General features: G+C 36.6%; 2 protein-coding genes across 14 annotated transcripts in view; one reads left to right on the top strand and one right to left on the bottom strand.

Annotated features, from left to right (window-relative positions):
- Positions 1-20488, top strand: part of LOC145906105 (uncharacterized) — a 268399-nt gene that overhangs the window by 211170 nt on the left and 36741 nt on the right. The window lies entirely within an intron of this gene.
- LOC145906310 (lim and transglutaminase domain protein ltd-1-like) lies at positions 1860-5331 on the bottom strand. The gene is made up of 10 exons (XM_082993726.1): positions 4291-5331; positions 4118-4178; positions 3911-3986; positions 3728-3852; positions 3330-3456; positions 3134-3282; positions 2832-3007; positions 2647-2783; positions 2045-2272; positions 1860-1988 (listed from the first exon to the last, which is right to left on the bottom strand). Exons 1-10 carry the CDS (start codon positions 4352-4354, stop codon positions 1860-1862), a joined length of 1272 nt encoding a protein of 423 aa, XP_082849852.1. The 5' UTR covers positions 4355-5331.

The raw sequence follows: 20488 nt of genomic DNA, 5'->3' as shown, positions 1-20488 counted from the left end.
TAACTTCACAGGAGCTTGTAGGGAGGAATGTGCCCCCATTAGTTTCTTCCATGGCAACTTAGCAATAATTGCTGTTTTAGTTTAGTTATGTTTGGGCTCTTACGTAAAATATATTTCATAAAAATAAAACACAACCCATATCGTCACCTTTCTATATCCTTTCGAATATTGGCAGATTATGCATCAAAATATCCACGCAATTCTTTCACTATATCAAAAAAGAAATTCAGTGAATTACTACAAAACATTTCAGTTCCAGATTTAAATAAAACTATGTGTCTGCAATGAAACCATAAATTTGAGATAGGCCCAAGTTTTTTTAAACAAAATAATTTGTAAATTTTAGTGTAAACACTAATAGCCTACCATTTCTGCGTTGCTCCATTTTGATGCAAGTAACTTCACCAAATTGCAAATGTTGTTTATAATATAAAAAAAACATTTTCATGCAACTTCGTTACAACAAAAACCGAAACCCTGCTTTTACATAACAATTACAAATGAGCCTACTCGACCCATCTCAAATGCTTGACCGTCTTTAGTGTTGACCTTTTTTGGAGACGAATGCGCTTTTTTATTGACATTAGTTTTTATCAATAAGACAAGGTGAAAGTCGCACCATTTAGGAAACTCCACGTTACACTAATTAAACTTAACATTGTGCGTATTTAACTATCGAATGTTTTGGAAAGCACAGGAAGTGTAAGAGTAATGAAACATAATTCTGAATAAATTCATAACATGTACAGATACCAATAAACTACATTCAGTAGCAAACTAAGTCAGAACAGGTTGACACAATACTTCAGTGACGTCATACGTGCTGTGATTTTATTACAGTGGGCAATGGACAAGCTGTCGTACGTATGGTTAGATTGCCAAGATAAAAATAGCTCATAAATTAACTGTGAACTTTTGCTGCTGCGAATTTCAGTTACCTGGCGGCACTACTGCTTGCAATCGTATGGACAAAGGTCGTGTCAATCCTTAACCAAATTCGTAGTATTCTTGCGCCACGCTAGGCTTTCGGCAAACCGAACTTGAGCGCAGCAGCAAACGTTCAAGTGACTAAAACAAACTTACCATTCGATCAACAACTTATATCTAAACACAGACATATAGTTTTGCAGCAAACGATTATAGTTACCAATTGCCTATGGGACGTTGCCTTATTGCGTCTGAAGTTTTTCATTGTACAGAAATCAGACATATGGTAACAATATTTGTTAAGTAGTTTAATCCGAATAAATAGTTCAATGGTGCTTATGGGAAAACAACCCAAACCATCGAATAGTTGGCTTTCCCGATAAAATAGCAGTTGCTTATCATAGCGATAACATACTTTCCATCTAAACAAAACAAGTCTTCCGTGAATACAAAGATATTTCAGTATATACAGGCAAACACGTGTCATCATTATCACAGAGACACCAGGAGGACAAATGTTACACAATTACGGGTAAAACTTATCTTTATACGCACTTCAAGATATATATGTTAAAGTACAACCAATACAAGACAGACAGAAACTGCTTGAATCACGTAATTTAACAAGGAAAAATAGGAAAAAATCTTAAAGGTAGTCGAAAAAAATATTGCTGGAATTTGACAATAATAAAGAATATATTACAGTGCAGGCAATCAAAACCCTACATACCAAGTGTAACAATGGAATAAACCGCGATCCAACGGCAGACGGTATTTTGTGTATCACGTCCATTGTTTATGTGCGTTGTAACTTTGCGTGCAAAATAAAAATGATTGGTGCTATATGGGCCAGACTTATTGTTCTCATACTGATTCACGGTTTTGGTTGATTCAGCGATACATGTGTTGTTTTGTAACTGAATGAAGAACATTTACATTGCTTTCATCATTGAACCGTCTACTTGGTATTCACAAACGCTTTCGCCGAAAACGTCAACCGAAAAACCACCATATAAGGTTAAAATGTATTGCCCAGAATGGGGAAGACGAGTCTCAAATATCTATGAATAAATGTGAGCAAAAGTTCAAAAGTCATTTTGTTTCAAAAATGTCTTACAAATTCGTCCGAGTTTTTGTGAACTTCAACAGATTTCTTCACTTCTCCCTGCAACTTGTTTTCAACTTTTTCTTTATGACTCGATGAGAATTTAATATTATTTCTTGCAGTTGTGTTTTTCAACGTCACCCTCACAAATCCACTCTCGTCTGTTCTTATCATTCCATTTTGATAGGATGAAAGTTCAAGTTTAAGTTTGTAAAACATCTCATTTTTCAAAACTGACGCCTATCAATAAAGGTGTTGAAATGATAATAATGTGCTTCGTATTGGTTAATTAGGTGTTTCACAAACTGAATGAATGATTTATATTTATTCATGTAAAATAACCACTTTTATTTAAATATGATAAACCTGTCATTTTACAAAAGTTTGTTAATGAAATACTTTAATGTGTTTGCTGATAGCGATTTGCATTAGGAAATGAGAGTTTTAAACGTCTTTTAAAATTTAATAAAGCGTGACGCGCTGATACGGCGGTTTAAAAAGTGACAAAAACGTTCAGGTGGTGTTTTTTTATTTTGGCGAGAACGCGCTACGGTCGTAACAATTTGGTTTTAGTTTTGCTCGATGTGAACAACATATGACAAATATTTGCAAACCTCAAAGTGGGCAAGTGTTATAGGTTGATGTAAAAGTTGCCAAGCGGATTCATCTGGATAATGGCTTGAGATAAACTTGTCTGGATCAGTGAGAAACCAAAACTCATTAAAACAGTATACCAATTCTCGTTTTGTTTCTAAAAACATTGCCTTTGAAAAGATTTTGGTGATTTATAACAGTTTACCATTAAATGCTCTAGCGCCCCATTGGGTGTCAATAAACCTCCACTCATTGTTGATAAGAACAGCATTCCAAGTTCCACGGAAATGATGAAGATTGGCAGAAAATGAGTGATCAGGATAGTAGCCAACCGTTCCTTTTATGAAACCTTCTATAACTTTACAATGGATTCCAGCAGCACTTAAAAACGCATAAATTAATTTTATTCGCAAATTAAACCATACATGGTGACGGACAAGTTATTCTACTCCCCCTGATATATACATAACCTATGTAATATTGCTGTATTTCAAACAGAATAATTACCGACACAATCGTTGAAACACCAGCGGGTAGTTCGCAGTTCCTTCCTTGATTGCTTTTAACTGATCCAAAGGAGAGTTTGGAAAAAGTTGGTCAGGAAATTTGATCGCATTTAGGTCCTGTGAACTGATCCAATGGAACAAGATTCTTACCTAATAAACTTACATTAGACCTTGAATAAAGCTAAAAACAACCCAACCTTCTCAAGGTCAGTTAGTTTCCAAATAAAAAGTTGCTTCATGAGAACTGGATAAGTAACATTTTCTGAATCCATGTTGATGGCGAATTGCTCCAAGTCTTCAAATAAGTCGGTGATTCCTCGCTCACTGAATACCAATTAAAAAACGTATGAAATTATGTTTATAGCGCAATAGACATAGTTAAACTTAATTAAAGTATACATGTAGAAGTTATAATGGTATTAACAACGATTAAACCCGAGTGGTTTTCGAGTGAATCGCCCATCATGCGATGGTTATTTTCTCACATAGAATCACGCTCTGACGTAAGGAACGCAACGGATTGCACTTGAAGGTAATGGGTTGCCCAGTCGTATTATAATTTTATTTCAATCCACAGACGAATACGTATCATCACCTATATAAAGTGTCTTTTGTTGTTTTAGGTGGTGCCGGTGGTGGCTCTTGGCCCAGTTTGGGAATGAGCACTTTCTCGTTTTGACAGTTTACGATTTCTTCCATACGTTCAGCGGAACTGAAATTCTAAAAAAATACAGTTTTGATGATCAGTTTACGATGTACACAAAAATAAAAATATTGCCTCTTTTCTTGATCTCAATCTTTCATTTAGATATTTCTGTCTGATTTGTTGGTTACGTAGTCTAATTTCACGATCCCTGAAAACACAAATGAACACTGAGAAATAAATCAATGCACAAGGACCCCCAAAAATCTATAAACGAACAATACATCACAATAGCAAGGACAATTAATATTTCATTCACATTGGTTGATTTAACCAACATACCTTTTAACTTCATCACTGAGAAGTGAAATTTGTTTGTCAAACGATCTCGTTATATCTTTCACTAAAACAAGTTGCAGTCTTTATAAGCCTTATTGCCATGTACGTTAATCTTCTCAACAGCTAGTTTATGGCAAAACTTAGGACAGATAATAAAAATTTACACAGTTTCTCACCACTTCTTCTGTTAGGCAAAATAACTCCATCATCGTTTTCTGATTGGGAGTTTTCTTGGGACATCTTCTGTTCAGATGATTCTACTTTACCAAACGACGACTTTTTCCTTGTGCAATCAAACAACAAATAATTAAGTATAACGAACTTTGTGTCTCGATCTTACTATACACATTCTCCATGAACACAGATAAAGGTTGTTAATTGTTAGGAATATTTGCGATAGATAAACAAGCCATTAATAGATTTGGAAAAAATATCTGCCACTCAACTTCCACTAAAGGACGCATATTGGTATTTCTATGAAAATTAGTTTTGGTGCTGGGAAATGCCCACCGTGTAGACCTGTGTCACAATGCAAAGTCATGCATCACCAAGCAAAGCAGTGACGCAATTAAGTTAAATTTACGGTTGAATGGGCGCACATGTGCGTGCTGTTGTCATGGCGAATTTTAAGGTGTTTGGGGCAGTTTTAGTGTGGTTTTGAGCTATTCCAATTAGGTAGTAACTTGCTGGTGGGTGCTGCTGAAATTTATGTTGAAAATGGAGCAAAAAAATCAGGCTGTGTTTGTGGCAAAATGAATCGTTTAAGTGTCCAATCATTTGTGATTTTATGAAAGATCCATTTCATATCTACAAATTTTGATCAAAATTAGTCTCCGAAAAAATGGTTTAGCCACCCCCCTAGGGCCATTTGCCCCCCTGGTTACTCAATATTTTGGTTAAAAGAGCAACCAAAAATGGAACTGGATTTTGCAGAAAAATGAATCGTTCAACTACCCACTCATTTGCATTTTTTTGTAAGTTCCAACTCTTCTCTATGCGATGGCATCAAATTTAGTTGCTGAAAAAGTGTCAATGCCCTCCCCCAAGGGCTGGGTATACCCCCCTGTTGGTCATATGATCTTCCAGGAGGCCCAAAAAGTCCTTGCTCTGTACAGTCTCATCCAGGAGCAATTTTTTTTTTTTCAACTTTGTAGAATTCCAGGTCCCTATGTAAGTCACAAGACCCATCAACGGTCATTGGGAAACAAGCGGAACAGTCGCTAGATGCATTACAGCCGAGGGCCTTGAACACAGGATTTCTCCTATCTGATACCCATATAGGTCCTAAAGTATCACTCTTTTTCTTAAAACTAGCAGTTAACTTGATACGGCAGCAACTACTCACGTTGCAACCACACAGCAAAACTGAAGACTGTGTCTGATGCAAAAACTTGTTTGGTTATATAGCAAGTATTGTTACGATGTGGTTCGTAATGACTTTTATTGCTCTGATGATGACTTCCTTAAAATAAACAACGATAATCAGTTACTCTTGACAGTTCAGTCTATATTGGGTATTTAATGAGAACCGTAATTATAAAATATATCTACGTACGGTAAGCATATGATGTAGAGGGTGAGGCCTTCGAATTAAGTGCAAATCTTTTGAAAAACACAGACTGCATTGCAGCCTTGCATGTGTTTGAGCGTAATACCCATGATTAAACTCGAGTGCATTTACATGGATGATGTTCATTCATTGTACACATTAAGAATACATTGCGAATTTCATGACCACAATGCGACTAACAAAATGGGATTGTTGATGACTGTTGTTGACAAAACACATTAGAGTTCTAAGCTTGTAGAAGTGTGGAAAGTTGAAGCATATTAGTGAAGGTGCAATAAAACACTCTGGAATTTCAAGCTTGGTGTTTGCAATTGTTATCAAACAATGATTCTTCATGAAATATTCAAGTTATTATTCTCTAAAATGGCACTTCTGTATTTGTCATGGGGCCTGTCGATAATAAGGGACATGCCTGGTATGAGAGGGCGCATTTGGTCGCCGGTGGTGATTTTCCTATATGTAAACGATACCACAGCTGTGGTTACTGCAAATTTTTGCGGACAGATCCTGTTTGGCGCGTGAGAGACCTTCGATGTTGCAGGAAATAATATTCAGGGCCGGCCCTAACAAGGGATCGTGTTTTTGGTTCTGAGGTTCTTTAAAATATTGGCCTTTCTGCATATTGGGTCGCTATTAAAATGGATGTGATCTGAAACAAAGAATATGGCAGAAGGATTCACTGGAAAGTGCTTTTCTGACAAGGCCCGCGCCGTGAACGCCGCTTATTTGACCCCTCAGTTGCACAAGGAGCAACGTCACAACACAACTTTAGTCTGTGTTTGATGCAAAATAGTTTTGCTATATCGCAGTATTAATACTCGTAATGACTTTTATTGCTATATTGCGTGTGATTAATGACTTCCTTTAAATTGAGCAACGTTAATCAGTTACTCTGACAGTTCAGTCTTTATTGGGTATTTTAATGAGAACCCGAATGACCAAATATATCTACGCACGAAGCGCATTTGATTTGGAGCGGGAGACCTTTAAAATAAGGACTGCAGGGCAGCATTTAAATGATTGGCATAAACAAAGGTGGCCCGGCACATGAGTTTTTTCATTCGACACTGCAACTTTTCATTCATGCGTAAAAAAAGTTGATATGGCAGCTACTGCTCATGATGCAACCACACAGCAAAACTTAAGTTTGTGTTTGAAGCCAAATTGTTTGGTTATATAGCGTGTATTATTATGAAGTGGTTCGTAATGACTTTTCTTGCTCTATTGCGTGTGATTACTGACTTCCTTAAAGTTAAGCAACGATAATCAGTTACTCTTGACAGTTCAGTCTATATTGGGCATTTAATGAGAACCCTAATTATAAATCATATCTACGTACGATGCACATTTGATGTAAAGCCGGTGGCCTTCGAATTAAGTACAAATCTTTTAAAACACGGACTGCACTGCAGCCTTGCATGTGCTTGAGCGTAATGCCCATGATTAAACTCGAGTGTATTTACATGGATGATGTTCGTTCATTGTTCTTCTCAAGAATGCATGGAGAATTTCATGACCACAATGCTGCTAATAAAATGGGATTGTTGATGACTATTGTCAACAACACACATTACAGTTCTATGCTTGCAGAAGTGTGGAAAGTTGAAACATGTTAGTGAAGGTGCAATACAACACTATAGAGTTTTGAGCTATTGTTTGCAATTGTTATCAAACAATGATTCTTCATGAAGTATACAAGTTATTATTCGCTAAAATGGCACTTCTGTATTTGTCATGGGGCCTGTCGATAATAAGGGACATGCCTAGTATGAGAGGGCGCATTTTGCCGACAGTGGTGATTTTCCTATATGTAAACGATGCCACAGCTGTGCTTACTGCAAATTTTTACCAAAAGTTCCTGTTTGGCGCGTGAGAGACCTTTGTTGCAGGAAATAATATTCAGGGCCGGCCCTAACAAGGGATCGTGTTTTTGCTTCTTAGGTTCATTAAAATATTGGCCTTTTTTCATGTTGGATCGCTATTAAAATGGATGTGAAGTGAGACAAAGAATGTTGTAGAGGGATTCACTGGAATGTACTTTTCTGACAAGGCTCGCGACGTAAACGCTCCTTATTCGACTCCTCAGTTGCACAAGGAGCAACGTCACAACACAACTTGAGTCTGTAGTTGATGCAAAATAGTTTTCCTATATCGCAGTATTAATACTCGTAATGACTTTTGTTGCTCTGTTGCGTGTGATTGCTTACTTCCTTTAGGGTTTAGGCCGTAACTCACAATTAAATCTTGAAAATTGAGCTTTAGAGGTCTTTCGCCTTCATGCACCTGGTCACAGTTTCTCTTGTTTGCCAAAAACAATTTCCGGGTCTGATGACCTCTAAAGCTCGGGAATTGGGGTACAAAGAGCCGCGGGGGGCCCTCAAAACAGTTACAAGACATCTAATTCTTAATGAATTGTGTGGAAGAGGGTGTTGATGGTGAATTGCTTTCACGACTACAACGTAAATATGGTATTCGTGCAGAAGTTAAAATGGCAATAAAACCAATAAAACTATGGAGGTTATCGAATGAGGCGCTCATGTAAAGCTGTTTTCCTCACGTGGACTCTCCGTCGCAGGATCGCAGCCGATTGCACTTGGGGCGATGGGTTGCAACCTGCCGCATAGGACGTTACAATACGTATCATCTGTACAAAGTGTCCTTTGCTGTTTTGGGTGATGCTTGTGCTGGCTCTTAAATCTGACAAACAATTTATCAGCAATTGATCAATTTTAGGAATGCTAATTCACACAAACATCGGCTCACAATTTATCAGCAATTGATCAACTTTAGGAATGATAATTCACACAAACATCGCCTCACAATTTATCATCAATTGATCAACTTTAGGAATGCTAATTCACATAAACATCGCCTCACAATTTATCATCAATTGATCAACTTTAGGAATGCTAATTCACACAAACATCGCCTCACAATTTATCATCAATTGATCAACTTTAGGAATGCTAATTCACATAAACATCGCCTCACAATTTATCATCAATTGATCAACTTTAGGAATGCTAATTCACACAAACATCGCCTCACAATTTATCATCAATTGATCAACTTTAGGAATGCTAATTCACATAAACATCGCCTCACAATTTATCATCAATTGATCAACTTTAGGAATGCTAATTCACATAAACATCGGCTCTCAATTTATCAGCAATTGATCAACATTAGGAATGCTAATTCACACAAACATCGCCTCACAATTTATCATCAATTGATCAACTTTAGGAATGCTAATTCACATAAACATCGGCTCCCAATTTATCAGCAATTGATCAACATTAGGAATGCTAATTCACACAAACATCGCCTCACAATTTATCATCAATTGATCAACTTTAGGAATGCTAATTCACATAAACATCGCCTCACAATTTATCATCAATTGATCAACTTTAGGAATGCTAATTCACACAAACATCGCCTCACAATTTATCATCAATTGATCAACTTTAGGAATGCTAATTCACATAAACATCGCCTCACAATTTATCATCAATTGATCAACTTTAGGAATGCTAATTCAAATAAACATCGGCTCTCAATTTATCAGCAATTGATCAACATTAGGAATGCTAATTCACACAAACATCGCCTCACAATTTATCATCAATTGATCAACTTTAGGAATGCTAATTCACATAAACATCGCCTCACAATTTATCATCAATTGATCAACTTTAGGAATGCTAATTCACATAAACATCGGCTCTCAATTTATCAGCAATTGATCAACATTAGGAATGCTAATTCACACAAACATCGCCTCACAATTTATCATCAATTGATCAACTTTAGGAATGCTAATTCACATAAACATCGGTTCTCAATTTATCAGCAATTGATCAACATTAGGAATGCTAATTCACACAAACATCGCCTCACAATTTATCATCAATTGATCAACTTTAGGAATGCTAATTCACATAAACATCGCCTCACAATTTATCATCAATTGATCAACTTTAGGAATGCTAATTCACATAAACATCGGCTCTCAATTTATCAGCAATTGATCAACATTAGGAATGCTAATTCACACAAACATCGCCTCACAATTTATCATCAATTGATCAACTTTAGGAATGCTAATTCACATAAACATCGGCTCTCAATTTATCAGCAATTGATCAACATTAGGAATGCTAATTCACACAAACATCGCCTCACAATTTATCATCAATTGATCAACTTTAGGAATGCTAATTCACATAAACATCGCCTCACAATTTATCATCAATTGATCAACTTTAGGAATGCTAATTCACACAAACATCGCCTCACAATTTATCATCAATTGATCAACTTTAGGAATGCTAATTCACATAAACATCGCCTCACAATTTATCATCAATTGATCAACTTTAGGAATGCTAATTCACACAAACATCGCCTCACAATTTATCATGAATTGATCAACATTAGGAATGCAAATTCACACACACATCGCCTCACAATTTATCATCAATTGATTATCTTTAGGAATGCTAATTCACACAAACATCGCCTCACAATTTATCATGAATTGATCAACTTTAGGAATGCTAATTCACACAAACATCGCCTCTCGATTTATCAACAATTGATCAACATTAGGAATGCAAATTCACATAAACATCGCCTCACTATTTATCATCAATTGATCAACATTAGGAATGCTAATTCACACAAACATCGCCTCACAATTTATCATCAATTGATCAACTTTAGGAATGCTAATTCACACAAACATCGCCTCACAATTTATCATTAATTGATCAACTTTAGGAATGCTAATTCACACACACATCGCCTCACAATTTATCATCAATTGATTATCTTTAGGAATGCTAGTTCACACAAACATCGCCTCACAATTTATCATGAATTGATCAACTTTAGGAATGCTAATTCACACAAACACCGCCCACAATTTATCATCAATTGATCAACTTTAGGAATGCAAATTCACACAAACATGGCCTCAAAATTTATCATCAATTGATCAAGATTAGGAATGCTAATTCACACAAACATCGCCTCAAAATTTACCGTTAATTGATCAACATTAGGAATGCTAATTCACACAAACATCGCCTCACTGTTTATCATCATTTGATCAACATTAGGAATGCTAATGCACACAAACATCGCCTCACAATTTATCATCAATTGATCAACTTTAGGAATGCTAATTCACATAAACATCGCCTCACAATTTATCATCAATTGATCAACTTTAGGAATGCAAATTCACATAAACATCGCCTCACAATTTATCATGAATTGATCAACTTTAGGAATGCAAATTCACATAAACATCGCCTCACTATTTATCATCAATTGATCAACATTAGGAATGCTAATTCACACAAACATCGCCTCACAATTTATCATCAATTGATCAACTTTAGGAATGCTAATTCACACAAACATCGCCTCACAATTTATCATCAATTGATCAACTTTAGGAATGCTAATTCACACAAACATCGCCTCACAATTTATCATTAATTGATCAACTTTAGGAATGCTAATTCACACACACATCGCCTCACAATTTATCATCAATTGATTATCTTTAGGAATGCTAATTCACACAAACATCGCCTCACAATTTATCATGAATTGATCAACTTTAGGAATGCTAATTCACACAAACACCGCCCACAATTTATCATCAATTGATCAACTTTAGGAATGCAAATTCACACAAACATGGCCTCAAAATTTATCATCAATTGATCAACTTTAGGAATGCTAATTCACACAAACATCGCCTCACAATTTATCATCAATTGATCAACTTTAGGAATGCTAATTCACACAAACATCGCCTCACAATTTATCATCAATTGATCAACTTTAGGTATGCAAATTCACATAAACATCGCCCACAATTTATCATCAATTGATCAAGATTAGGAATGCAAATTCACACAAACATCGCCTCACAATTTATCATGAATTGATCAACTTTAGGAATGCTAATTCACACAAACATCGCCTCACAATTTATCATGAATTGATCAACTTTAGGAATGTTAATTCACACAAACACCGCCCACAATTTATCATCAATTGATCAACTTTAGGAATGCAAATTCACACAAACATCGCCTCAAAATTTATCATCAATTGATCAAGATTAGGAATGCTAATTCACACAAACAACGCCTCAAAATTTACCGTTAATTGATCAACATTAGGAAAGCTAATTCACAAAAACATCGCCTCACAATTTATCATCATTTGATCAACATTAGGAATGCTAATTCACACAAACATCGCCTCACAATTTATCATCAATTGATCAACTTTAGGAATGCTAATTCACACAAACATCGCCTCACAATTTATCATCAATTGATCAACTTTAGGAATGCTAATTCACACAAACATCGCCTCACAATTTATCATCAATTGATCAACTTTAGGAATGCTAATTCACACAAACATCGCCCACAATTTATCATCAATTGATCAAGATTAGGAATGCTAATTCACACAAACAACGCCTCAAAATTTACCGTTAATTGATCAACATTAGGAATGCTAATTCACACAAACATCGCCTCACTATTTATCATCATTTGATCAACATTAGGAATACTAATTCACACAAACATCGTCTCACAATTTATCATCAATTGCAACAGCTCATAATGCCAAATTGTGCACTACCTGCAATGAACGATGATTGGAGCATTAGTCGTGTGCAAGTCTTCCACCATCTTTAGTAGGTAGATCATATTTGTTGCAGTGACAGTAACTCCATAATCTGGCCAAGTTGTGTAATGAAGCTGTGGCACTTCACGTTTCTCCTGCAGAATCAACGTATAAAACTAAATGGAAAATGAGAGCATTTTCAAACCACCTTATCATGTAGCAAAATGATCTGCCGTTGAATAGTTCCACCAACTTGTATTTTTTGTGGTATTTGGACGGTAAATCCAGGTTTTGTTTTATCCTGAGATCCGATGTTTGGCCAATACTGTTCAAACTTTGACTACAATACGAATGTTAGGTGCATAAAGTGTTAGATATATATATATATGCTAGGAATGTCGGGGTCTGACCTTTCCATTTTCAACCAGACCAGTCAGCATAACAATAATGCTGTTATGTTCTTGCCAAACCATGAGCCAGAAATATATAATTCTTTCCTCTTTAGGTCCCTGAGTTGCGATGAACTTTCGAGAATTCTTGCAACCGGGAATGTAGGCGGCGTTAATGTAATCACTGCCCGCTGAATCCAATACTACTCTGGCGTAATCGTCTGCGTGATAATGTGAAGAAATGTTGTTTTTTGTTAATTCCTTTTTTGTTCTACGTGCGCGTTTTCACATCAGAACTTACACGGATATATATTCTTGTATCTGTTTTTCACGGCGTGTTCACAAAGAAAAGAAAAGAATATATGTGTTGTCAAAACACTGTGGCAGTTGAAGTAAGGGTCTGACAAGTGTAGAATTCGTTTTAAGAGGAACAAATATTTATGATAAAAAGAAGATATTAAACAAATACTAGTTACAAAGTCATTATTAGGATAACGTGATAATGGGAAGAGTACTAGTTTTGTGAATCTATCTATTATTATCGCAACTCAACTTTATCACAGCAAGCAGTAAGTTTCAGTATACCTTACACGCAAAATATTTTCTGATAACTTTCTGCAGACTGCAACCAGACAATTGCAGTCGTCGAAGACAGCATTTTGATATTATCTGATAATCTTGTGGATGCGAACACTGCACAGGAGAAATGTGAATTGATGGGTGGGAACTTTGTAATGACTGATGACCCACAAATTAACACAATTCTGACTCAAATGATGAATAATAAATGTGCAAAAAAGCCATATTATTGCAAAGCTGCAGGCAGGGTGTGTAGACGCTCTGTTTCGACCTGTAAGGTCTCATCAGTGCAGCTAATTAAAGGTAAACGGTTATTCTTAAGATTCGGTGTAAGAGGCTTGGGAGTGATCTTGTGACTCATGATAGCAAACAGTTGTAGGTAAATTGCAAGTTTTCGCATTGCTTGTTCCCGAATTATTGATACTGACATAAAATGTGCTGTTTTTCTATGTTGTGCAAACCATTCTTTTGCTGTCAATCCTGGTGAATTTCATGGAAGGAGGAATGCTGTATTGATAAACAATGAATGGAGATTTATTGACACCGATTGGGGAGCTAGGTCTGAAGACGGTATCGTATGTTTTTCATACACACAAACACGGTATTTTATATATACACATTTGTCAAATATAGACATTTGTCAAAATACCGTTTATTATGATCAACATTTTGCTCACAATTCAAATCCACTCGAAATAGCAACCAAAACGATGAAACTTTTTTGTCGAGTGCTGGGTGAACTTTTCGTTTTCCAATCAACGTTTTTTTAGAAATAACAAGGGTAAGGTCGTACAAGTTTAATGAGTATTGGTTTCTTACTGATCCAGACAAGTTTATCTCAACCCATTATCCAGATGAATCCGCTTGGCAACTTTTGCATCAACCAATATCACTTGATCAATTTGAGGTATACAAATAGGTATTATTTTTTCTTCCAAACCATAAGTATTTCCTTTTACAATTACAGCCAAAAAAGCGATATTTTTAAAAAAAAGTAAAATCAACCTTCCAATAGTCAATATTATTCGTTGGATCTTGTAATTATTGTATGCAAATCTAGTACCTAATTTGTTTACCTACTACCACTTTTTGTGCTATAGTTCGAAAATATGCGATTAGTTTACAGTTAAACGACAATATTCCTTTCCGACGTTAATATTTTTAACCACCCTATTTTATGGGCAGAAATCGGTCATAAAATATCCCAACTTCTATAAACTTCAAGTTGAACTTTTTTCCCATCAAAATGCAATGATAAGAACAGACGAGAGTGGATTTGTGAGGGTAACCCTTAAAAACACGTTGGGTAGAACTGATCTCATATTTTCGTCAATTCTCCAAGAAAAAGTTGGAAACAAATTGCAGGACGCAGTAGGCTTACTCGGTGCTGTTTGGTACTACTTTAATTACGCAATAGTAAGAATGTGCAAACAAAGAATAACAGACTTTTTTTGTTTTTTTACGCTCATCAACGTTTACAGATATTTGAGGTTGGTCTTCCCCACCCGGGTCAATTCATATTGACATTATATGGTGGCTTCCCGGATGAAATTACCGAAGGCATGTGTCGATATCAAATAGACGGTTCAATTGTAAGGGGCTTGTGAAGGAAGGTGATCCAGGCGAAAAATATTCTCTATCAACGAAACTGTGACATCTTATAATTGCTTTATATATTATTTGCAGGAAAAAAATTGTATTGTCCTTTGCAAAAAATGTAATGTGTAACATACGTCACAGAAACCAGTGCTTGTATTGCGTGGTGTTTTGCGCGCAGCTTTGCACATGCACTGCATAATCCCATACTGCGGCCCATATGATAAATTCATCGAATGTTCTCGAGTAAAGTGAGTCATTCAACATCCTGTTTACCACATAAAATTTTCTCCTATGCTTATGTCACATCACACCTATGTTCTTGTATTATATTACTTCAAGCGCCTCATGATATCACGTGACATTATTGACCAATCAGCTCTCATAATGGAGAGCGTTAAAGAGCCCAGTTTTTACCCGTAAATTCAGTCAAGTCAAGTCTAGTCTTCGCCATTCTATTTGCTGGCATCCTATCAACGTTGTATTGAAAGTTGTAATGTACCGTCGTAATGAAGAAGATAACAGAAATGAATACAATTATTCGGGAAGAGATCTTGGTTATGGGTGCTTTACAGAACGGGGCAGAAGCAGGTTTAACTATCAAAGAGACTCAATAACCGCTCAGGCCATCGAGACCGTGTTAAATATCTCTGAGACCCTTGGAGTTATTTACAAATGCAATGAAATTGTTTGTTTGACTGTCCCGACCTTGCTTGCAAAGAAATGTTAACAGTATTTACCAAAGAAATATGGACGAAAACAAATAAATAAGTATAGATATACTTTCGTGACATCAGATTTTGCCCGAATCACACCCATAACGTATGTGGGTTTTATCGGCGTTGTCACCTTATGATTGGAGGCAGTCACCACAGCAACATATCAAAAACGTTTGAAAGACGCAGTTAGTGTCGAACAATTTGTAACATATGAAGTGAAAGAAAATATTTCCAATCGCGACACTTTTTTTCTGTTCCTTGTTCCACCGATGCAAGCATGTTCACTTCTCCAACCATTCACACTAAAATGATAATACACGTAATGACAAATTAAAGTTTGTATACTTGGAATCTCTTGTTGTCTTTTGTGGCCATCAGAGACTTGCCAACATATTTTTTATCAACTCCTGTATATCAACTCAAGTCGTTTGTTTAACGTTTTTCCTGGATACATATATTTCGCCCTTAGTTAATTGTAGGCATTACTAGTATTGCTAAAAACACAAACAAAAGATGCTTCTATGCTTGCAGTACTTTGTTGGTGACAAAACCCACTAGAATCGGATTTTTGGCGTTTTAAAGACTGCTCTAGTCTCTGAAAAAATGATGGGTCATTTTCCATGTGTTTTTTGTGTCTAAGTTTTGATGGCTTCATCGATTCGTTGCTAAGAATAACATAGGACGCACTGTGGTTTTTCGTTACCGTCGTCTATAAAACTAATATAAAGTCCAATTTAAAATAAATTCCTGCATATTTTCCAATCAAATAGCGGTGTATTTAGAAGTTTCTGCGGACCTCTTAGCACTTTGTTGCCCCCCTCCTCGCCGGTTGAAAACCACTGATTTAGAACCTGATTTTGCAAGTCAAAATTACAGTATTGCATTCCAGACTTCTTCGTAATGTTTATAATTTTTAGGGTTGCCAGAAATATTCGTGAGCACTATGGAAGGTCGTTGACAACTTCTTCAATCCATGGTTTTTAAGTACAGCATTGTAATTTGCATTCTAGATGCGATATATCAGCATTTTTTTGCTGAAAGGTGGTGTGCAGTTGGTCGCTAGATTCGTTCAAATAAAACCCGATGGAAGAACTAATTGCTTTCGGGGTGTACTATAGGCTCCCGGAACACCGGTGTATGCAGCTCGCAGTCAGTTGGCTCTAAATCTAAATGGTTGCAAGTACACACGGCGTCATTATGTAGACGATTATATGCCTCACATTGTTTCCAATGATGGATTGACACAGAAAGGGCAGGTATTTCCAGATGACATGTTTTTGCTTGCTGTTTAAGTGTTGCACTTGGTTTGTAGACGCTACTGGTTTTAAGGTTGGACAAATAAATTTGACCTGTAGCGTCCAGACGCAAACTTCAGTGTGTGCTAATCTTTCAATGACCCATACGGGCATAAATGGGGTTATTTTCTGAGTAATGGGGTTATGTGAAAGGTTAAATCTGGTTAGTATCGAGTTTTGAGTTATCACTTTCGTGGTGCGGGGCCAATGGTATTGATGTTTGACCTTATTGTATGTCTTATAAATAACACCTGTTTTTCTTTCAAAAACTTCTATTTGAAATGCGTGTGACGTGCGATTCCACGCAAGGCACTCTGAGGGACTGGACGGTGCAACATTCTTCATTTCCGAATGAGTAATTTGTGCGCCAAAAAGTAATAAGTAACTTTGTTTACAATTTCTACTACAGAGCAGGAAAAAGAAGGGATTTCTTTGAGATTTTTGCCTAGGCCAGTGATTCCCAACCTTTTTGTGGTTGCGTACCGCACGAAGGTACAACAAGTTCGATACGTACCACCTAGTTAAGTGTTACAAAGTAACCTAGGGGATGAACAAACATTTTGAGATCACTTTTTAACAAAAGAGATCACTTTTTAAGTTTTTCAAATTTCAACTAAATCCGCAAATTACGGCAAGGTGCACGCGTACCACATGAAATACCGTCGCGGACCACTGGTGGTACGCGTACCACCGTTTGGGAAACACTGGTCTAGGCGAAATATATTAACGTTAAATTTTCACGTTTAGCTGACGTTGACACGTTTTCGGCGGCAGAATATGGTATTCGGTTATTTGTTGTTTAGAGCATTAGCAGTACATTTGTGCTGTAATGCTGCTCTCCACGTAACAATCCCTTTATGTTACAGTCAATGGAAGTGTTACGTCACCCTCAATGCGGTTCGTAAGATGTTCAAGCGCTCATACCCTAACTTTATCATGTGCATATTTTTGGGTCAGTAATTCATAACAATGTTTTATGATGTTTTTTTGAGCAAAACATAATGAATTTAACATCATTAGTTTCATTATCAATGTGCGACACGTACGATTTGCTTAGTGACAAAGATTTGTCGCCTGGTGTCGGTCCACTCGAACGTACACGTGCGTACAGGTTTTTACCTCTTTTCCACGTGGTAGAGTCTTATCTTTTCGCAATCAATTCCAAAACCGACGCAATGCTTGATGTATGTTGAATGAACGATCACAAGTTGCATCGACGTCGTTATTAATGCCGATGCAGAAAACAAAGAGAGAAGAGTATATTCACAAAATAAGGCGATAATGAAAATTGCGTGTTGCTTTGAAAAATTATATTTTTTATTACAGTGAACCACAATTCCATTACAGCCTGCGCAACAAATTCTTGCATTTTCTCTTGGGTCGGTAAAAAAGTAAGTATATGTAAGTGTGAATGCAGAAAATAACGACCCGCATGCGACTTAAAATATGCGGGTATAAAAAATGGGCTCAGTTATATTTGGCCTTCAAATATTGATTGGCTCATATCTCGTATACGTAAAAAGTCATCAATCGGTTTATATGTATAAAAAGAGTTGTCCTTTCCAGAGCAATCAAAAAATGTAATATCTTCATAATCCACAATGCCAATTTTGGAATAATGCGGTTTATGGTAAAAGCACGTCACGTCATACAGATGGTGAACTTCCGAAATTAATAGGCTTACGCGAGTTATTCGTCCCCTCGTAAAATATTCTTATTCAAAAGATAAGGCACGATTTCGCACTCACGGTTTTTGTACCTCCAGTTGTTAAAGTAACCAAACCACGTCGAAGGTTGAACCAATCTTGCGTTTAACTCGTGTTCTTCTGTAGACTCCGTTCCAACAATAATCATGTATGACAATCTTTATTGAGATGGCTAAAATGTACAGAAGCAGTCCAAATGAAACCACAGGAGGTGGAATCTTGTGGAATCACCACAGAATGGGTGGATATTCACCTTAACGTCCCCCAACCTACGCAAGCAAATGCAAATCATTATATATAGTGGCACTGGTCAAAGGCGCCCGCGTGGCATGTCAAAGCGACCAGGTTAACAACACTTTAGAATTGAGGTTATTGATTTGACCAGTGGCGGCCTTTGTTCGAAGGTCTGTATTATTATTGCACACGTCTGGATTGTCCATTTGTACGTGGGAAACATGGCAGAAATATAAACAATGCTAATATTAAATTTTTATATTAATATTCACTGTGTTCGCTGCAACTTGTAACTACATCAAAATATCTTTAGCACACAAGTGCCAATTGACATGGAAATACGTCAAAAATTTTTTTTTTATTGCGGTTCGACATTGGTTTACGTCGAGACCAAGCGGTCCACGTGATGAATGCATGATCGGCGCGTGTCAATGCCGTGCATTACGATCATTGAAACGTGATTAATCAAGGGCAAGTGACTTTTGTATCGCAGCAGTTGACAAATCAATCTGTCATGACAATGCTGTTATGCGCAATAAACAAATAACAAACAACAAACGCACGCACTGAGCACTTCCTTGCGTAATTGCTGGTCGCACTTGAAGTAACGTATAACATTGGTCAACAGTTTAAGCTTACCACATGAAATACCGTCGCGGACCACTGGTGGTACTCGTACCACCGGTTGGGAAACACTGGTCTAGGCGAAATATTTTAACGTTAAATTTTCACGTTTTGTTTAAGAGCTGACGTTGACAGGTTTTCGGATATGGTATTCGGTTATTTGTTGTTTGGACATGGATGTTTTTCTTACAGCTAGCGTTGCGAGCATTAGCATTACTATGGAACCCAAACCCAGTACATTTGTGCTTTAATGCTGCTTTCTACGTAACAATCCCTTTATGTTACAGCTCAATGGAAGTGTTACGTCACCCTCAATGCGGTTCGTAAGATGTTCAAGCGCTCATACCCTAACTTTATCATGTGTATATTTTTGGGTCAGTAATTCATAACAATGTTTTATGATGTTTTTTTGAGCAAACCATAATGAATTTAACATCATTAGTTTCATTATCAATGTGCGACACTTACGATTTGCTTAGTGACAAAGATTTGTCGCCTGGTGTCGGTCCACTCGAACGTACACGTGCGTACAGGTTTTTAGCTCTTTTCCACGTGGTAGAGTCTTAACTTTTCGCAATCAATTCCAAAACCGACGCAATGCTTGATGTATGTTGAATGAACGATCACAAGTTGCATCGACGTCGTTATTAATGCCGATGCAGAAAACAAAGAGAGAAGAGTATATTCACAAAATAAGGCGATAATGAAAATTGCGTGTAAAATATGCGCGTATAAAAATGGGCTCAGTTATATTTGGCCTTCAAAAATTAATTGGCTCATATCTCGTATACGTAAAAAGTCATCAATTGGTATATATGTATAAAAAGAGTTGGCCTTTCCAGAGCAATCAAAAAATGTAATATCCTCATAATCCTCAATTTCAATTTTGGAATAATGATGTGTGTGGTAAAAGCACGTCACGCCATACAGATGGCGAATTTCCGAAATTAATAGGCTTGCGCAAGTTATTCGTCCCCTTGTAAAATATTCTTATTC

The sequence above is a fragment of the Ascidia mentula genome, chromosome 6, assembly GCF_947561715.1.
Source record: "Ascidia mentula chromosome 6, kaAscMent1.1, whole genome shotgun sequence".
Classification (NCBI taxonomy): Eukaryota; Metazoa; Chordata; class Ascidiacea; order Phlebobranchia; family Ascidiidae; genus Ascidia; species Ascidia mentula.
The sequence above is the reverse complement of the archived record's forward strand: the minus strand, read 5'-3'. Positions and strand labels throughout refer to the sequence as shown.

What these genes read in the sequence shown, in the direction of transcription:
- LOC145906310 (XM_082993726.1), bottom strand. Translation starts at nt 4,354, where the DNA reads ATGTCCCAAGAAAACTCCCAATCAGAAAACGATGATGGAGTTATTTTG. An exon ending in CTCAGTGATGAAGTTAAAAG is followed by an intron (nt 3,987 to 4,117) that starts GTATGTTGGTTA and finishes TTGTGTTTTCAG; the next exon opens with GGATCGTGAAATTAGACTAC. An exon ending in GATTGAGATCAAGAAAAGAG is followed by an intron (nt 3,853 to 3,910) that starts GCAATATTTTTA and finishes GTATTTTTTTAG; the next exon opens with AATTTCAGTTCCGCTGAACG.